This window comes from Strigops habroptila, chromosome 11 (assembly GCF_004027225.2).
Source record: "Strigops habroptila isolate Jane chromosome 11, bStrHab1.2.pri, whole genome shotgun sequence".
NCBI lineage: Eukaryota > Metazoa > Chordata > Aves > Psittaciformes > Psittacidae > Strigops > Strigops habroptila.
This window is the reverse complement of record NC_046360.1, coordinates 5,756,452-5,769,244: the sequence shown is the minus strand read 5'-3', so window position 1 is coordinate 5,769,244 and position 12,793 is coordinate 5,756,452. Positions and strand designations below refer to the sequence as shown.

The 12,793-nt window shown below is 42.4% G+C and overlaps 1 protein-coding gene across 1 annotated transcript; it reads right to left on the bottom strand.

Annotated features, from left to right (window-relative positions):
* Window positions 1-3,803: 3,803 nt before the first annotated feature.
* RAN (RAN, member RAS oncogene family) lies at window positions 3,804-12,746 on the bottom strand. Its single transcript, XM_030501990.1, has 8 exons — window positions 12,713-12,746; window positions 9,404-11,687; window positions 8,424-8,466; window positions 7,420-7,504; window positions 7,204-7,329; window positions 5,979-6,166; window positions 5,241-5,411; window positions 3,804-5,134 (listed from the first exon to the last, which is right to left on the bottom strand). Exons 3-8 carry the CDS (start codon window positions 8,457-8,459, stop codon window positions 5,090-5,092), a joined length of 651 nt encoding a protein of 216 aa, XP_030357850.1. The 5' UTR covers window positions 8,460-8,466; window positions 9,404-11,687; window positions 12,713-12,746; the 3' UTR covers window positions 3,804-5,089.
* Window positions 12,747-12,793: the final 47 nt, after the last annotated feature.

Genomic DNA, 12,793 nt, shown 5'->3' with positions numbered 1-12,793 from the left:
CATCTGCTACAGTTTGAAAAAAGGTTTATCATTAAACATCAATTTAGGTATTCAAGTAACACTGGCAAATCATTAAAAGGCAGAATCAAAAGGCAATGAATATGTAGACAATACTTCTTTACTATGACCCACCTTTTTATTTATAAATGGAACAAACCTCTTCAGTTTGCTTTCCTTCCCCTAAATACTTGCCTTGCAAACCCAACCTGAAAGTTGGAAATTGTAGCAGGTTTTATTATGGTGTAATCCATCAAAAAACGCCTGACAGCAAAGTTCTCTCTCTCATATTTTCAGTATAAGGAAAACACACATTGCTTCCCTCCAGTGCTATTTTCAAATGTCACCAAGTTGTGAAAGAGTCATCAGCAAGTTACCACTAGGCTTGGGTAGTGAAAAGTTTACATAGTAGCACCAATGGAACTTAGTATTTCAATCGGGAAATCAGACTGTGGCACTGGGTCCTTCAAGCTCACACCTGAGAAACTGAAAGCGGACAAGAACTATTTACATTAGCCACTTGATTTGCTACCTTTAGCTTAACACTTAAGACGACTTAAATAGCTGTATCAAGAGAGATCCTGACACTTCAGATTATAATCAGTGATTCTGTCACTCAGACAATCACAATTAGAAGGACGCTGGTTGACATTGGTTAGTTTTCTTCTTAAATGTTATTGATCACAACCACCTTGAGCTTCCCGTTTGTGAATCAGGACCTTCTCAGTCCTGATTAACAACTTGTCAACACAGAAACAGGCAACTGAGAGTAAGCCAAGTTCATGCCTTCTACTAAGCTGGACCTATACTGATGAAATTCAATTTTTGATACTTGCATTAAATATTAAACCTGTGACTTCAGAGATAGTGGATCCAACATTAAAACTTTTGTTATATAAAAATATGGAATTCTGTTTAACACACATTCGGGTAAATTTGTTCTCATACTCTCCCCCCAGCAAATAACAGAAATACAGGAATTTGATTTTTTAAAAATCACAGCATTCCAGGATCACAGCAACATAGACATCAATTATGGCTAATCAAAATAAAATCAAACAACCTTTTCCTATACTGAACTAATGCTCTAATATGAACTTTGGCCCATTTCAGTGATGCAGCTTGTAGAAGACTAGAATTTTGGTGAAGTGGCATTCACTCACTGAACAATGTATTCACTTTGTGAACTACAAGAAAATTATCCACACAACCCAAATAAAACTATTTGCCTTGTATGCTCAAATCTGCACCCTAAGAAGATTTAGACTCTCTACTAAATAACAAGCCTTCTATCTCAACATTCCTACAATCATCCTATAACTAGATATATAAAGAGGCTATGGTTTGCCTCGTCAGCAAGTCCCACCAAGCCTGTTCAACAGCTTATCCTATCAAGCTCTCTTCTCCAGCTTAAAATTCTTCCAAGTTTAACTGTACCTATTTATCAAGCAGCCAAGTGAGCTCTGAATCAGAATGAGGAAACAGGTGTTTTCTGCCATCTTTGCTGGAAAGGCAATAGTTTGCACCACAAGAACAGTTGCCAACAAGCCAGAAGGCCATGGACTCAGAATCACTACTGCCCTTCCCAGTCTAAGGACCTGGGTGTTCTCTGAAAAAGCTGCTGGCTTAGGTCAGCATAGTCATCCATCTTCTCCCAACACAAGAATCAGTAATGTTTCCTGAATTTGACCACTTGCAAATTATGAGATTATCAGAAATGCTTAAGGACACACATAAGGAAAAACTCCTTCATGATATCCTCACAGAGCAGCTTGTCCTAGGAAAAAGATTCTTAAAGGCAAACTTTTCAGCTCAACACAAAAATCACCACATACACAAAACCAGCCTATAAATTAATGCACCCATATGAAAACAAACTGACCAAAGCAGTGGCAGACTTAGCTTTTCAGTTACTTGTAAGACGCTGGGCCCTCTTAAACCAGGACTGATAGCCATCAGCTGCTGCCAAAAATCAGGTGAGAAAAACAACCATTAACTGCCAACCCACGTCAGAATTACCAGCTTTTATCAGTGTATGCCTGTTTCAGGAAGGCAAAGATAGAACAACAATTTGCCTCAGCACTGTTTCCTCCACTAGTTTACAGTAAGGTTATATGAGCCACTTGACAGAACCATTTCTAAAGGAAAAAGCCAAATTTAACTCATAGCCATAATAGGGGCAGATTTCATCCTTCCTGGCATACAGATTTTCAATTTCCGCAGACAAGTGTTCTCCACTGTTTCTAAAAAAGATTCTGTTGAAAATCCTGAAAGCTGGGGTTGCCCTTGGAGCTCCCAAGGAAGCCGCTGACACTCCTACATTGAAGTGAGAAGCAGCAAAACATTTCATCTGCCAGTTTCTTGAGCTGAAGCTTTTGCCTTACCTATTTTGCACATGCAGTAGTTCTCTCACTACTCTTCTAACACGACCCTCTGGGCTTGGACATGTAAAACAGTCAAGAATTTTATCAGAACTATGAACAGTAAATGGCCCAGTGCCTCATCCTGCTTTTGAAAGTTAAAGCTGAGCGTGTTCTGTAGTGACAAGTCACTAAAAACCAATCTGAAACCAAAGATATCAGTGTCAGAAAACTCACCAAGCAGTGTGCTGGGAACAAACCAACTCCCACAATTAATCTGATCAAATCACAGAGCGATCAGGCAAGTAGAGCAAAGTCAACACTGCAACAAAGGATTTCAGTTTCACCAATTCAGTCCTGGTTAACAGTAGAGCACCGGTACAGACTGATATAACTATTCAGTACAGAGGGTCTTAGAATGTAAGTTTTATTTTCCTCATTACTTGACTAAATAGAAAAATTTTATTTTGCTTAAACCCAACTAGTGAAAAACTCCTAAGAAATGTTATTATATAGTTAAAGAGCTGTAACTGAGAAACGTACACACACATATCAAGGCTACCTGCATTATTTAGAATCAGCAATTTACAGGGACTGAATGTGACAAACCGAGTGTAACACTGTGGACTTAATTCCACTTCCAAAACATTTCCAGTTCAAGAGATAACTTTACAGCACACCTAGTATTACTGCCTGCATCAGAGATGGAAGTTTTTCTGACTGAGAAGTAACACTGAAGATTACAAAGCAAAGCTCATTGCAGTTATACTAGTCCTTAAACAGCTAATTCACGTTTCATAGATCTCTATGTGTTTTGTAAGAATTCATACTTAGTACCTTTGTGCAGCAGGTGAGTTGTAAAGATGACACGAAACACACACTGTGAAACAATACAAATGTAACTTCAATGCTGCTGTTTTTCTTCTTAAGGCATATCAGTATTGCAGAAGTACTGAAGTCTTCTAAGTCAATTTGTGGTTTTTAAGCAGTGTATTTTCAGAAGCCAGACAGCTTGAAGACAAAAAAGCTACATCTACTAAAGCAGCAGCAAATAAGTCAAGCTAGCAGTATTAACCAAGACACACACACACAGTTAAATTAGTAAACACAAAGAACCTACAAAATGAAGTTAAAGCAAGATGATGCAGCAAAAAGAGTCAATGAAATATTAAGCAGGAGTTTGCTTTCTGATGAATTAATTACATAACATCCCTCATTTTCATTAAGAGTTCCAGGTCCTATACACAACTGATTTTCATTGACTTGCTAAAAAACAAAAACCAAACAAAACAATACCACCACCAAAACCCACAGAACTCCAACTTGCACTAAGTTAAAAATTGTTCCTCTACAACAGTATTGCAAAAATAGTAATCATAGTCCACACATTTTGCTACCATGAGTAGTTAAATATTCAAGTAGGAGTTATGTACACAAACATGCAACTTAAAAGGAATAAATGAAATGCTCCACTTTATTAAGAAACCAAAAATACAAAACTGAAGAGTCCAAGGCTTCATATACTCAATCACTACTGAAAAATTATATTTTCAACTCAGTTTTGTTTACTAGGAGTACTAATGTTGACCAAGATTCATCTCTACAAGGTAGTGTTGACATTTTCCACCATTTGTGCTGTAATAAGCTAGTTTCAAATTAAGAACTTGTTGCAGTTACAGTAAAGTCTAGATATTTATATAAATGTGGTCTTAGTTAATATGCTGTTTTGTAGCTGAGAGCTTTTTAGCTCAAACTACAGCTGTTTTCTAGTTAGTGAATTTTACAATGCTTAGAAAGAGCTTGTTTAATCAGCTATAGCTCTACTGAATGATGTTCCATGCAAAGATACAGCTTCTAAGTCACCTAGAAGACCCAGGTGACATTGGTTTCTGGCTACTAAAAACACAGAGCTCTGTGAAAGCATACTGTAGAACATATTTGAAGTTAAAGATTCCAAAGACTGTATCTAATGGTAGCATACATAATCAGAACTACACACTTTTCCCTCCAAACACCCTGCAGACCACACACATTCCCATTGCCACAAGAATGTTGATCCAGCCGTGCTTACCAGTCAAGTGTTCACTGTTTTAGTTTTACCTGCAGGCAGTTCAGCTTTCCTCAGGTGCTTTATCTGCTTCAGGAAATTGAGGGAAGATTAACTGTTAGCTCTGATTTAGCAAGAGTAGTGTAACATGAGAAGCAGGAGGGAAAAGAAGAACAGAGAATGAGAATTGCAGCAGACAAAGTATTACCCTCAACCAAAGAACAGGAGACACTTTGAAGGGCTTTCCTAACAATGCATGAGAAGTTCACTTGCTTAGAGATATTTGAAATACAACTTTATTATCTAAACAAAAAAGAATGGGAATGACAGAAACAAGATTTACCACTTAACACTCTGATGTGACTGCAGCAGTCTTATATTTGAAACTCAAAAGGGGAAGTAATTGCAGTCCAAAAAACAGCTAAATATGCAGGTCCAAAATATGAAGTGTTTTGTTTTAGGGGTTTTTTTTAATTTTGGTTTTTTTTTTTTCTTTTTTTTTTTTCTTTTTTTTTTTTAACTGCCACATTCACTCCGAAGCCCATTCATCTCTTTCAGCATCCCAAAGATTAAGCACATGTTCTGCTCAGCTAGATAATAAAGTGGCAAACACGCTGCACCACTGACATCACAGGACAGTTGCCTATAAAACTAGACTTCTGACGCTGGGCTCCAGCTTCATCCTTCACAGGTCATCATCTTCATCTGGCAGTGCAGTGGTTTGAGCAATCTGGAACAAAGAAGTTGTACTTAAGAACTGTTCTTCAGTTTCTTGCCCCAGGAGTTTGAATATATCAACAGGACACAAAGGTCAAGCGACTGCCTTTCTCACTTACCTGTAAGTCTTGCTCATACTGTGCTGCCAGTGCTGGGTCCATAACAACTTCAGGTGGTGCAAGAGCAGGCATGGCAACAAACTCCAAGTTAGGATCTCCAATTAGCTTTCTAGCAAGCCAGAGGAAAGGCTTCTCAAAGTTGTAGTTACTCTTAGCCGAAATGTCATAATACTGCAAAAAAGCGTGTATTATACTTCATTAAAAAAAAAAAAAAACACACCTCTAACTGATATTTAGGGCATATCAATATTAACATGCACATCATCGGCTCTATTTTTACCTCAAATGCTTTTTGACCATGACTGCTATTTATGCTCTCAGAAACAGCTATGATTTAAGTGTCTACAAACGTACAATTTGAAGCAAATGGGTGGAAAGAGATAACTAAGGTACCCAATCTGATCAAAAATGGAACTTCGCAAGGGCAAAAGTAAAGGAGGCAACACACATCTGTCTTTTTCCTGTGACTTTATCTACTTTAGTCTCACTTCTGTGTCATCCGATTAGATTCTGCACAGTGAAAGTAAATGCACACAAGCTCTTTAAGAGCTTATCATAGCTTCTGCTCAAGACCAGTGATGTTCATCTTGAACATCATCACTTGCCCCCTCCCTGATGTTCAGCCAACAGGATGTAAAGTCAAAATACTACAGCCTGCAGCGACAAAGGCAGAACACACCATTACTGCAGAGAATGCAACCCAACAAATTTGATTCCTACAAATTCATGCCAACATACCTGGAGATTCTTCTTCCTGTGGAAGACAATGGACTTGGCCTTGACTTTTCTGTCCTTAATATCCACTTTGTTGCCACACAACACTATAGGGATGTTTTCACATACTCGTACCAGATCTCTGTGCCAATTAGGTACATTCTTGTAAGTAACTCTTGATGTTACATCAAACATTATGATGGCACACTGAGCTGCAAGAAAAGAATCGTTACGAGTTACGCCAGGAGAGTAAGCACTCACTTATAAAATAGGAGAAAGAAGATGTACATATCGAAATCCCACATTTAGGGTTAAACATCTACATTAACTTCTCCCCCTCAGCTTCACAGTTCTGGGAGCCCAAGTGCTGTTAGTAAGTTTAATGCACAAGTCCACAGCACTTAGCCCATCACCACATCATCTTACACCTTTAGTGCCTCATCTTAAACACCTGCTGTTTTTACCAATGCAACTGCCCCAGAGAGTCACAGTGTTGCATGCTATGAGAATACACAAGGATTACAAAAGTCAACTTTGATTTACATACGTATCTGACAGAACTTAACTAACACCTATTTAACTAGTCTCGGGCATCCTACTGAAGCTTTTGGATAGGTTGAGAGCTCATAGTCCACATCTCAGGACACCCTTGTCCAGAACAGCTTTTCAAACAACATGGGGGCTTGACTTGATCCTGGTACTTCTAAGGGAAAAGCAACAACAAACTCTTATAACTCCTTGCAAAATTTTAAAGATATGCAGGTGACTGAAGTACACACAAAACTTGACCAAGCAGAAATAAGTGACAGTATCAGTTCTTTAGAAAGATAACTAGACTCTGGCATAGAGATGTACAACATCATCGTATCAAAAAAATCTGTGTTCCAAGTCCTTGCCTCAGCCCAGTATATTAACAGAGACATAAATCTGTGCTAAATGAAGCACACACTTTCACCTCTTAATCCCTGAATTTCATCAGCAATACCTTGTCATTTCAGGTGCAACACTAATCTTCATTAATACCACAGCCTGCAATAGCACACTGAAATGCAATCTTAGGTTGTTCCTACACCAGCACAAGTTGCCCAGCAAAGGAAATTATCGTAGCTACATGAAGAGCTTGAAGACCTGGAAACCAGCTCATCACCGCAAGCAATACTGAGAGCCTCCAGAGTGGACAACATGAACAGAATGAAAGACTGAACTGCAAGAAGTTCCAAATATTCCCAAACATACACACACTTCCTACCTTGGATGTAATAGCCATCTCGCAGACCACCAAATTTCTCTTGTCCAGCTGTGTCCCATACATTAAATTTAATAGGGCCTCTGTTAGTATGGAACACCAGAGGATGAACTTCAACACCCAGCGTTGCTACAGTAATAAGAAAAGCAGCACACTTGGTAAGTCATGAATTGCACTTCTAATTTTATCATATTAAATCTCAAGTTTCTTCAGACATACCTACATACTTCTTTTCAAATTCACCAGTCAAATGACGTTTTACAAATGTTGTTTTACCAGTGCCACCGTCACCAACTAGGACAAGCTGTTGACAGATAAAGGCAAGAAAGTTAGAACAATACACTTCTAGAGACATTTATTGGCCATTTTAGTGCAAATACTAATTATTACTACAAAGACCTTTGTCCTACAAGATGCTGCAAACAAAAGACAGGATTCCCCATGAAGGAACTCAGTGTACCAGGAGCCAATTTGTTAAGCCTATTGTGCTATAACTCTAGTCAAACTTCTCTAGTTCCTGTAGCAGAAAACTACAAAGCACTAAAAATATGGTTCTACTAAGCCAGAAGTCACTGAATGAAAAACATTTGGGGTTTTCAACCTGAAGGTGACCATATCTGGAGAGAAACTCATTTAAGCCCTTAAATTGGAGAAACCCACCATAACCTTACAATTAGAAAGCCTGCACTAGTAACAATTTGAATACTCTAGCCACGTATTGTAAAAGATACTATTAACAACCTTTGAAGCAGCAGTCTGAAAGACTTCTGGATGCTGAAAAAAGTCAACCAACCTCTCCCCCCCAAATAAAAGCAAATCACAAAACACTAGAAAATTCTGCTCTGAAACATTTTCACTTTTCTTCCCTAAGAAAAAAAAATACACAACAGAAAACAGTCTATCCTAATTCACTTTAAGTACTTTTTGCTGTCAACTTCACTTCTGAAATTTAAAAGTCACTCTATAGGCAAAGCACCACTAAAATTTATTCCACTAAACTACAAATAACATCCGATTGATACAGTGCAACAGAATATTTTTGTACAAGTCATATGCTGTGCTACCATAAACTAACTGCACCGCTAAGCAAATGCCATCAGTTCAAAACCAAACCTACCATACACGTTGGCACTTGAGAGTCGCTCGTCCTACTTTTCTACTGAAAGAAGGAAAAAAAAAAAAACACTCACAAAACCCCAACCCACAGCAAACCACTCCCTTACCTTAAACTGCACTTGGGGCTCTCCCTGGGCGGCCATGCTGGGTCTGCAGGGGAAATGGCAGCATGTGAGCTCACAACGGGCCAGCCGATCCCAGGCCCCGCCGGAAGGGGCCGGGCGCCGTTTTCCGTTCCCAGCTCGCCCAGGAAGACGCGTGCTCCGCGCGCCAGGCGGCCGGGCCGGGCCCGCGCCGCACCGCCCCCCCCACACCCCACCGCACGAGGCGCGCGTGGTGCCGGGGCCATTCATGGGGCAGGAAGCGCCGCCGCGTCTCCCTGCATGTGGCGGGAGCGCGCGATAATGGCGGCAGCACCTCCCCGCCCACCTCGGCGCCTCGTAACGGTAGGCTGTCGCCTCACCGCTCGGGTGTCGGGCTCGAGAAAGGAGACACCGACCCGCGGCCTCCGGAGGACACCTCAGCGAGGGCCGAGCCTAGCCTCGCTCTGCAGAAAGTCCTCCCCAGCCCGCCCAGAATCCCTGCTCAGTCCCGCACGCGATTCTACCCAATGATCGGGAGAGTCTGGAGTGAGTCCTCGGGGGGGGATCCCGAGAGGAGCGTTCCTCTGGCCGGGCCCCAGCTCCGCCAACGGGCCTAACGCGCTCTCCCTCCCCGCCATGAGCCACCATGACTGAGCAGCGCGCGCCGCCTCCCCTCCCCCCGCAGGCTCGGGCCGCTGGAGGCCCGGCTGTTCCTCCGCCTCAATTTCGCCCGCCCTTTTATCCGGGACGGAGCAGAGCACCGCTCCTACCCTTTCACCTCCCCCTTTCCAAGGGCTGAGGGGAGAAAGGCCGCCACGCCAATCAGCTACCACAGCTGCAACGGTCACTCAGGCCCACCACACCGCAACCCAACCCATCTCCTAGCCCTAGTCCTGGCAGAAGCTAACGGTGACCGCCATCCCCACCGTTCACAGCTTTTACGGCGGCCACACCCGCCCCCACCCGCTGGCCGAAGGATGAGGGGGATACTTCGGCCCCGTTACCTTTCCCGGGGCGTCTCTCCGCGCCGCTCCGCTCAGTGCCGAGGCGCTGGGAAGATGGCGGAAGCGCGGTTCAAATACCCGGACAGCGACGCCGCGCGGCCACAGAGAAGAGGAGGAGCCGCGTCACGTGGTAAGAGGCGGGCGGGAGGCGGCCGGTGCGTGGTAAGTCGGGCGGTAGGCGGCCGCGGCGCTGCGGAAACGTGTCCCGGAGGCTGTGAGGCCAGGCCCGGCGCTTCGCCGGACGCGGCGGGTCGGTCCTGCCCCCACCCCGCCCCGGGCGAGACTTGGCCCGTTCAAGAGCGGGGAGCAGCTCCTCCGTGGTAGGGGAGGAAGGGCGCGCGCGCACAGCTGCCCGCTGAGGGGCTGCAATGGCCGAAGTTCGCTGGTGAGGGCTGAGGCAGTCTCGGAACCGGGCTGAGCTCAGGGAACCCGGCAGCCTCCCTGCTCGGGCATTAAAATCGCACCAGAAAGTGTTTCAGTCAGTTGATGGCACTCCTTCTGCAGACAAAGTTTGAAAATTGCATGTAGTTACTTAGCAAAACGACCACACCGCCTCAGGTGTGGCTTAATAAAGTCTTTAAAAGCAGCAGGTGATTTTAATTGAAGCGCTTTCAGGTGGAAACAGCTGTGTTCAAAAGGGCTTCCCTCAAATGTGCCTCATGACCACGGTTGTCAGCTCTTCACAGAAACCCACCTGCACTCACTGGAGAGTGCATCGCTGAAAATAAAAGTTTTGTAAGCCCTGGATTTAGGGTAATTCTCTGAGCTCTTAAATCCAAACTTCAGTGGGACCAAGTTACTAAAAAACTGACTTTCAAAGACCAGAAGTGTTTTTACATCATCTGCAAGTACCAGATTCATGGGTTTGCACTGACTTTTAAGGTCTTTTCATTTTTTTTATTTTATTTTAGTCCACTAAAACCAACTTTTATGTGGTCTGCACGATGTTTGTTGTGCACCCCATAATCTAGAATAAATAAACGTTTTGGGTTTTTTTCTTATATCTCTGAATTGAACTAACATAAAATATTTCATGGCAGGTTATATATGCAAACACAAGTTATTTCTTGCTCACTTTCTACAGACATAGGTGCAATGTGTACAGAAAGCTTCACAAGAGTGGCTGCACTGTGCTGTAATTTTTGCTTATTTGATAGTGCAACGCCAACCCAAACGTTGCATAAGATTTTCTTTGTTGGAAGAATCCCTCGCTTGCTGGATTTGCCTTCCCTTTCTTTGGACGAGTTGGGTCTGTGGGCTTTCAGCATTTTTGCTGATCGCCTCTAGGTGTCAGGAAGGATATTTTTCAGAATGCACAACTGGAGTTTTTCTCAGCACAATGCTATCTTTATAAAATCCTTGTGAATTCCACCTCTCTTCTTGACAAATAGGCATGTGTTTATAAATAGGAGCCCATAAAGCCACATTAGCCGAGTTTGACAGTTGTTAAGAATATAAACACTTCCAAGGAAAAATAAAGCAAACTTGAACTGCTTGTAGAACACTTGCTGTACTTCAGAAACGTCTCAATATTGTTACAAATGTAGTAAACTACTTTTTTCCCTGCAAATTAAATGGTTATACTATCTCATACTTTACTTTGAAATAATTAAAATAGATGTCTAATTTAAAAGGCCCCCTATCATAGTATTTGAGCTCCTGGCAAATATTTATTTTATTGTTACAAAGGTGAACTACTCGGCGGAATCCAGTTTTTATCATCTGTTTCATCATCATGTATAAGTAAGTGTTCTGTTCAGAGGATTCAAAGAGCATCTGTTCCAGATAACCCCATTCAGCAAAGGCAACAAAATGCTTCCAGGCACTCATCAGCAGTGTAAGATCACTATCTAGAGGATTAGAGTCCCTAAGGTATCACTAGGTAATCAGCATAATAATTACTTTTAAAAGATCTTTTACATTTCCTGTATGTTGACTCAGGTCAACTGTGAACAAACTTAGGAACTCACTGATCAGATAAATGCACAGCGTAAAAGGCAGCCCCTACTAGGTGTCTGAACACACAAATGAGGAATGGTACAAAAGGTAGCACTGGAGATAAACGGAATCAGAGCGCTAAACAGCGTGTGTGACTAGAATTGCTGTTAGTAGGAAGTATTTTGTAAACTGTAAACGAAGGCAACGATATATGCAGGCAAGCAGTGAAAAGGAACAGAATTGTACTTCCCAGTTACAGCAGCGATGCGGAAGTGTCTCTGGAATATGAGCTCAGGCAGGAACGGAGATCTGCATGCTGGTGTTCAAGGAGACACAGGAAATGACACTGAAAGGTTTGAAGAGGAAATTAGTCACTCAGCACAGATTGGTGAAATGGATCATACAGTAGCAAAATTCAGCCAAAATACATATTCGAAGAATAAACTTTATTCATTTTTTCACCAAGTAAAACATGTCTGACTAGATTTTGCTGAAGGACTACACTATTGGACGATAAGCATTTACTAGCTCGATGAAGGGCAGATGTAGATCCAAATTGTTTCAGAGAACAAAAATTCAGCCATTTACTGTAATTAAAGTGGCTTACATTGCTAATTCAGGATCTTTAAATTCCCGATCCAAAATAAAATTCTTCAAATACGTGAGCAAAATTATGCATTGATTATGCTCAGCAGCCAAAAGTAACATTTTTAGAATTTACACTTGCTGCATATGTAATGTAGAAGATAAAGTCTACATGTGATAGAACTGAGACACTGATAGTTAGAGGCAACTGACTGTAGGCTGAAATAGTACTTTTAAGATAGCGCCTGAGAACACAATACCAGTGAGGATTTTCTGCCATGGTATGTGCATGTTCTATTTCCTAGAGGCAACCAGGCTTTTAAGACATACCTGGTTTTGTACAGATTTAGGACTTTGGCAAAGTTTTGGTGTTTTACTAGAGCCCTAAATATCACCCAAAGGAAACATGTCAGCATGTTTTAGTTGAAGAAGTCAGCGGGTCATCTTCAGCTCCACGGAATGGGAGCACACAGCTTTGTTTTCATTTCTAGTTGTGGTATGGATCACTCCTAGATGTTCTATGGCTAAACAGCAGACCGCAGGCCATAACTTTATATTCTGAGATGGAAAGGGATGCGTTTGTGGCCTGTGGTGAACAGAAGCATCGCCAAAGGGAGGATGCAGCCTGTGCACTTATCGGACTAAATATGAGTTAAATAAAATTCAACTGAAAAACAACATCACAACGTTTTACAGCTCGTCCCCTCACGATAATCTCCCAAAACCGGCCGCGATACCCCGCACCCCCTCTCACAGCGCCCGGCGCGCAGGGCAGCCGCGAGTTACCTCAGGCAGCGGCCCCGCCCAAGCCGCCGGCTCGTTGACGTCAGCAGCGCGAGGCGGGCTCCCGAGGGGACGGTTGCCGCA

Bases quoted from the DNA above. Each gene is read 5' to 3' on its own strand.
- RAN (XM_030501990.1), bottom strand. From the start codon at position 8,459: ATGGCCGCCCAGGGAGAGCCCCAAGTGCAGTTTAAG. The intron at 5,412-5,978 runs GTATGTTGGCAT...GCTTTTTTGCAG, and splicing joins ACAGGAAGAAGAATCTCCAG to TATTATGACATTTCGGCTAA. The intron at 5,135-5,240 runs GTAAGTGAGAAA...TCTTTGTTCCAG, and splicing joins AGTATGAGCAAGACTTACAG to ATTGCTCAAACCACTGCACT.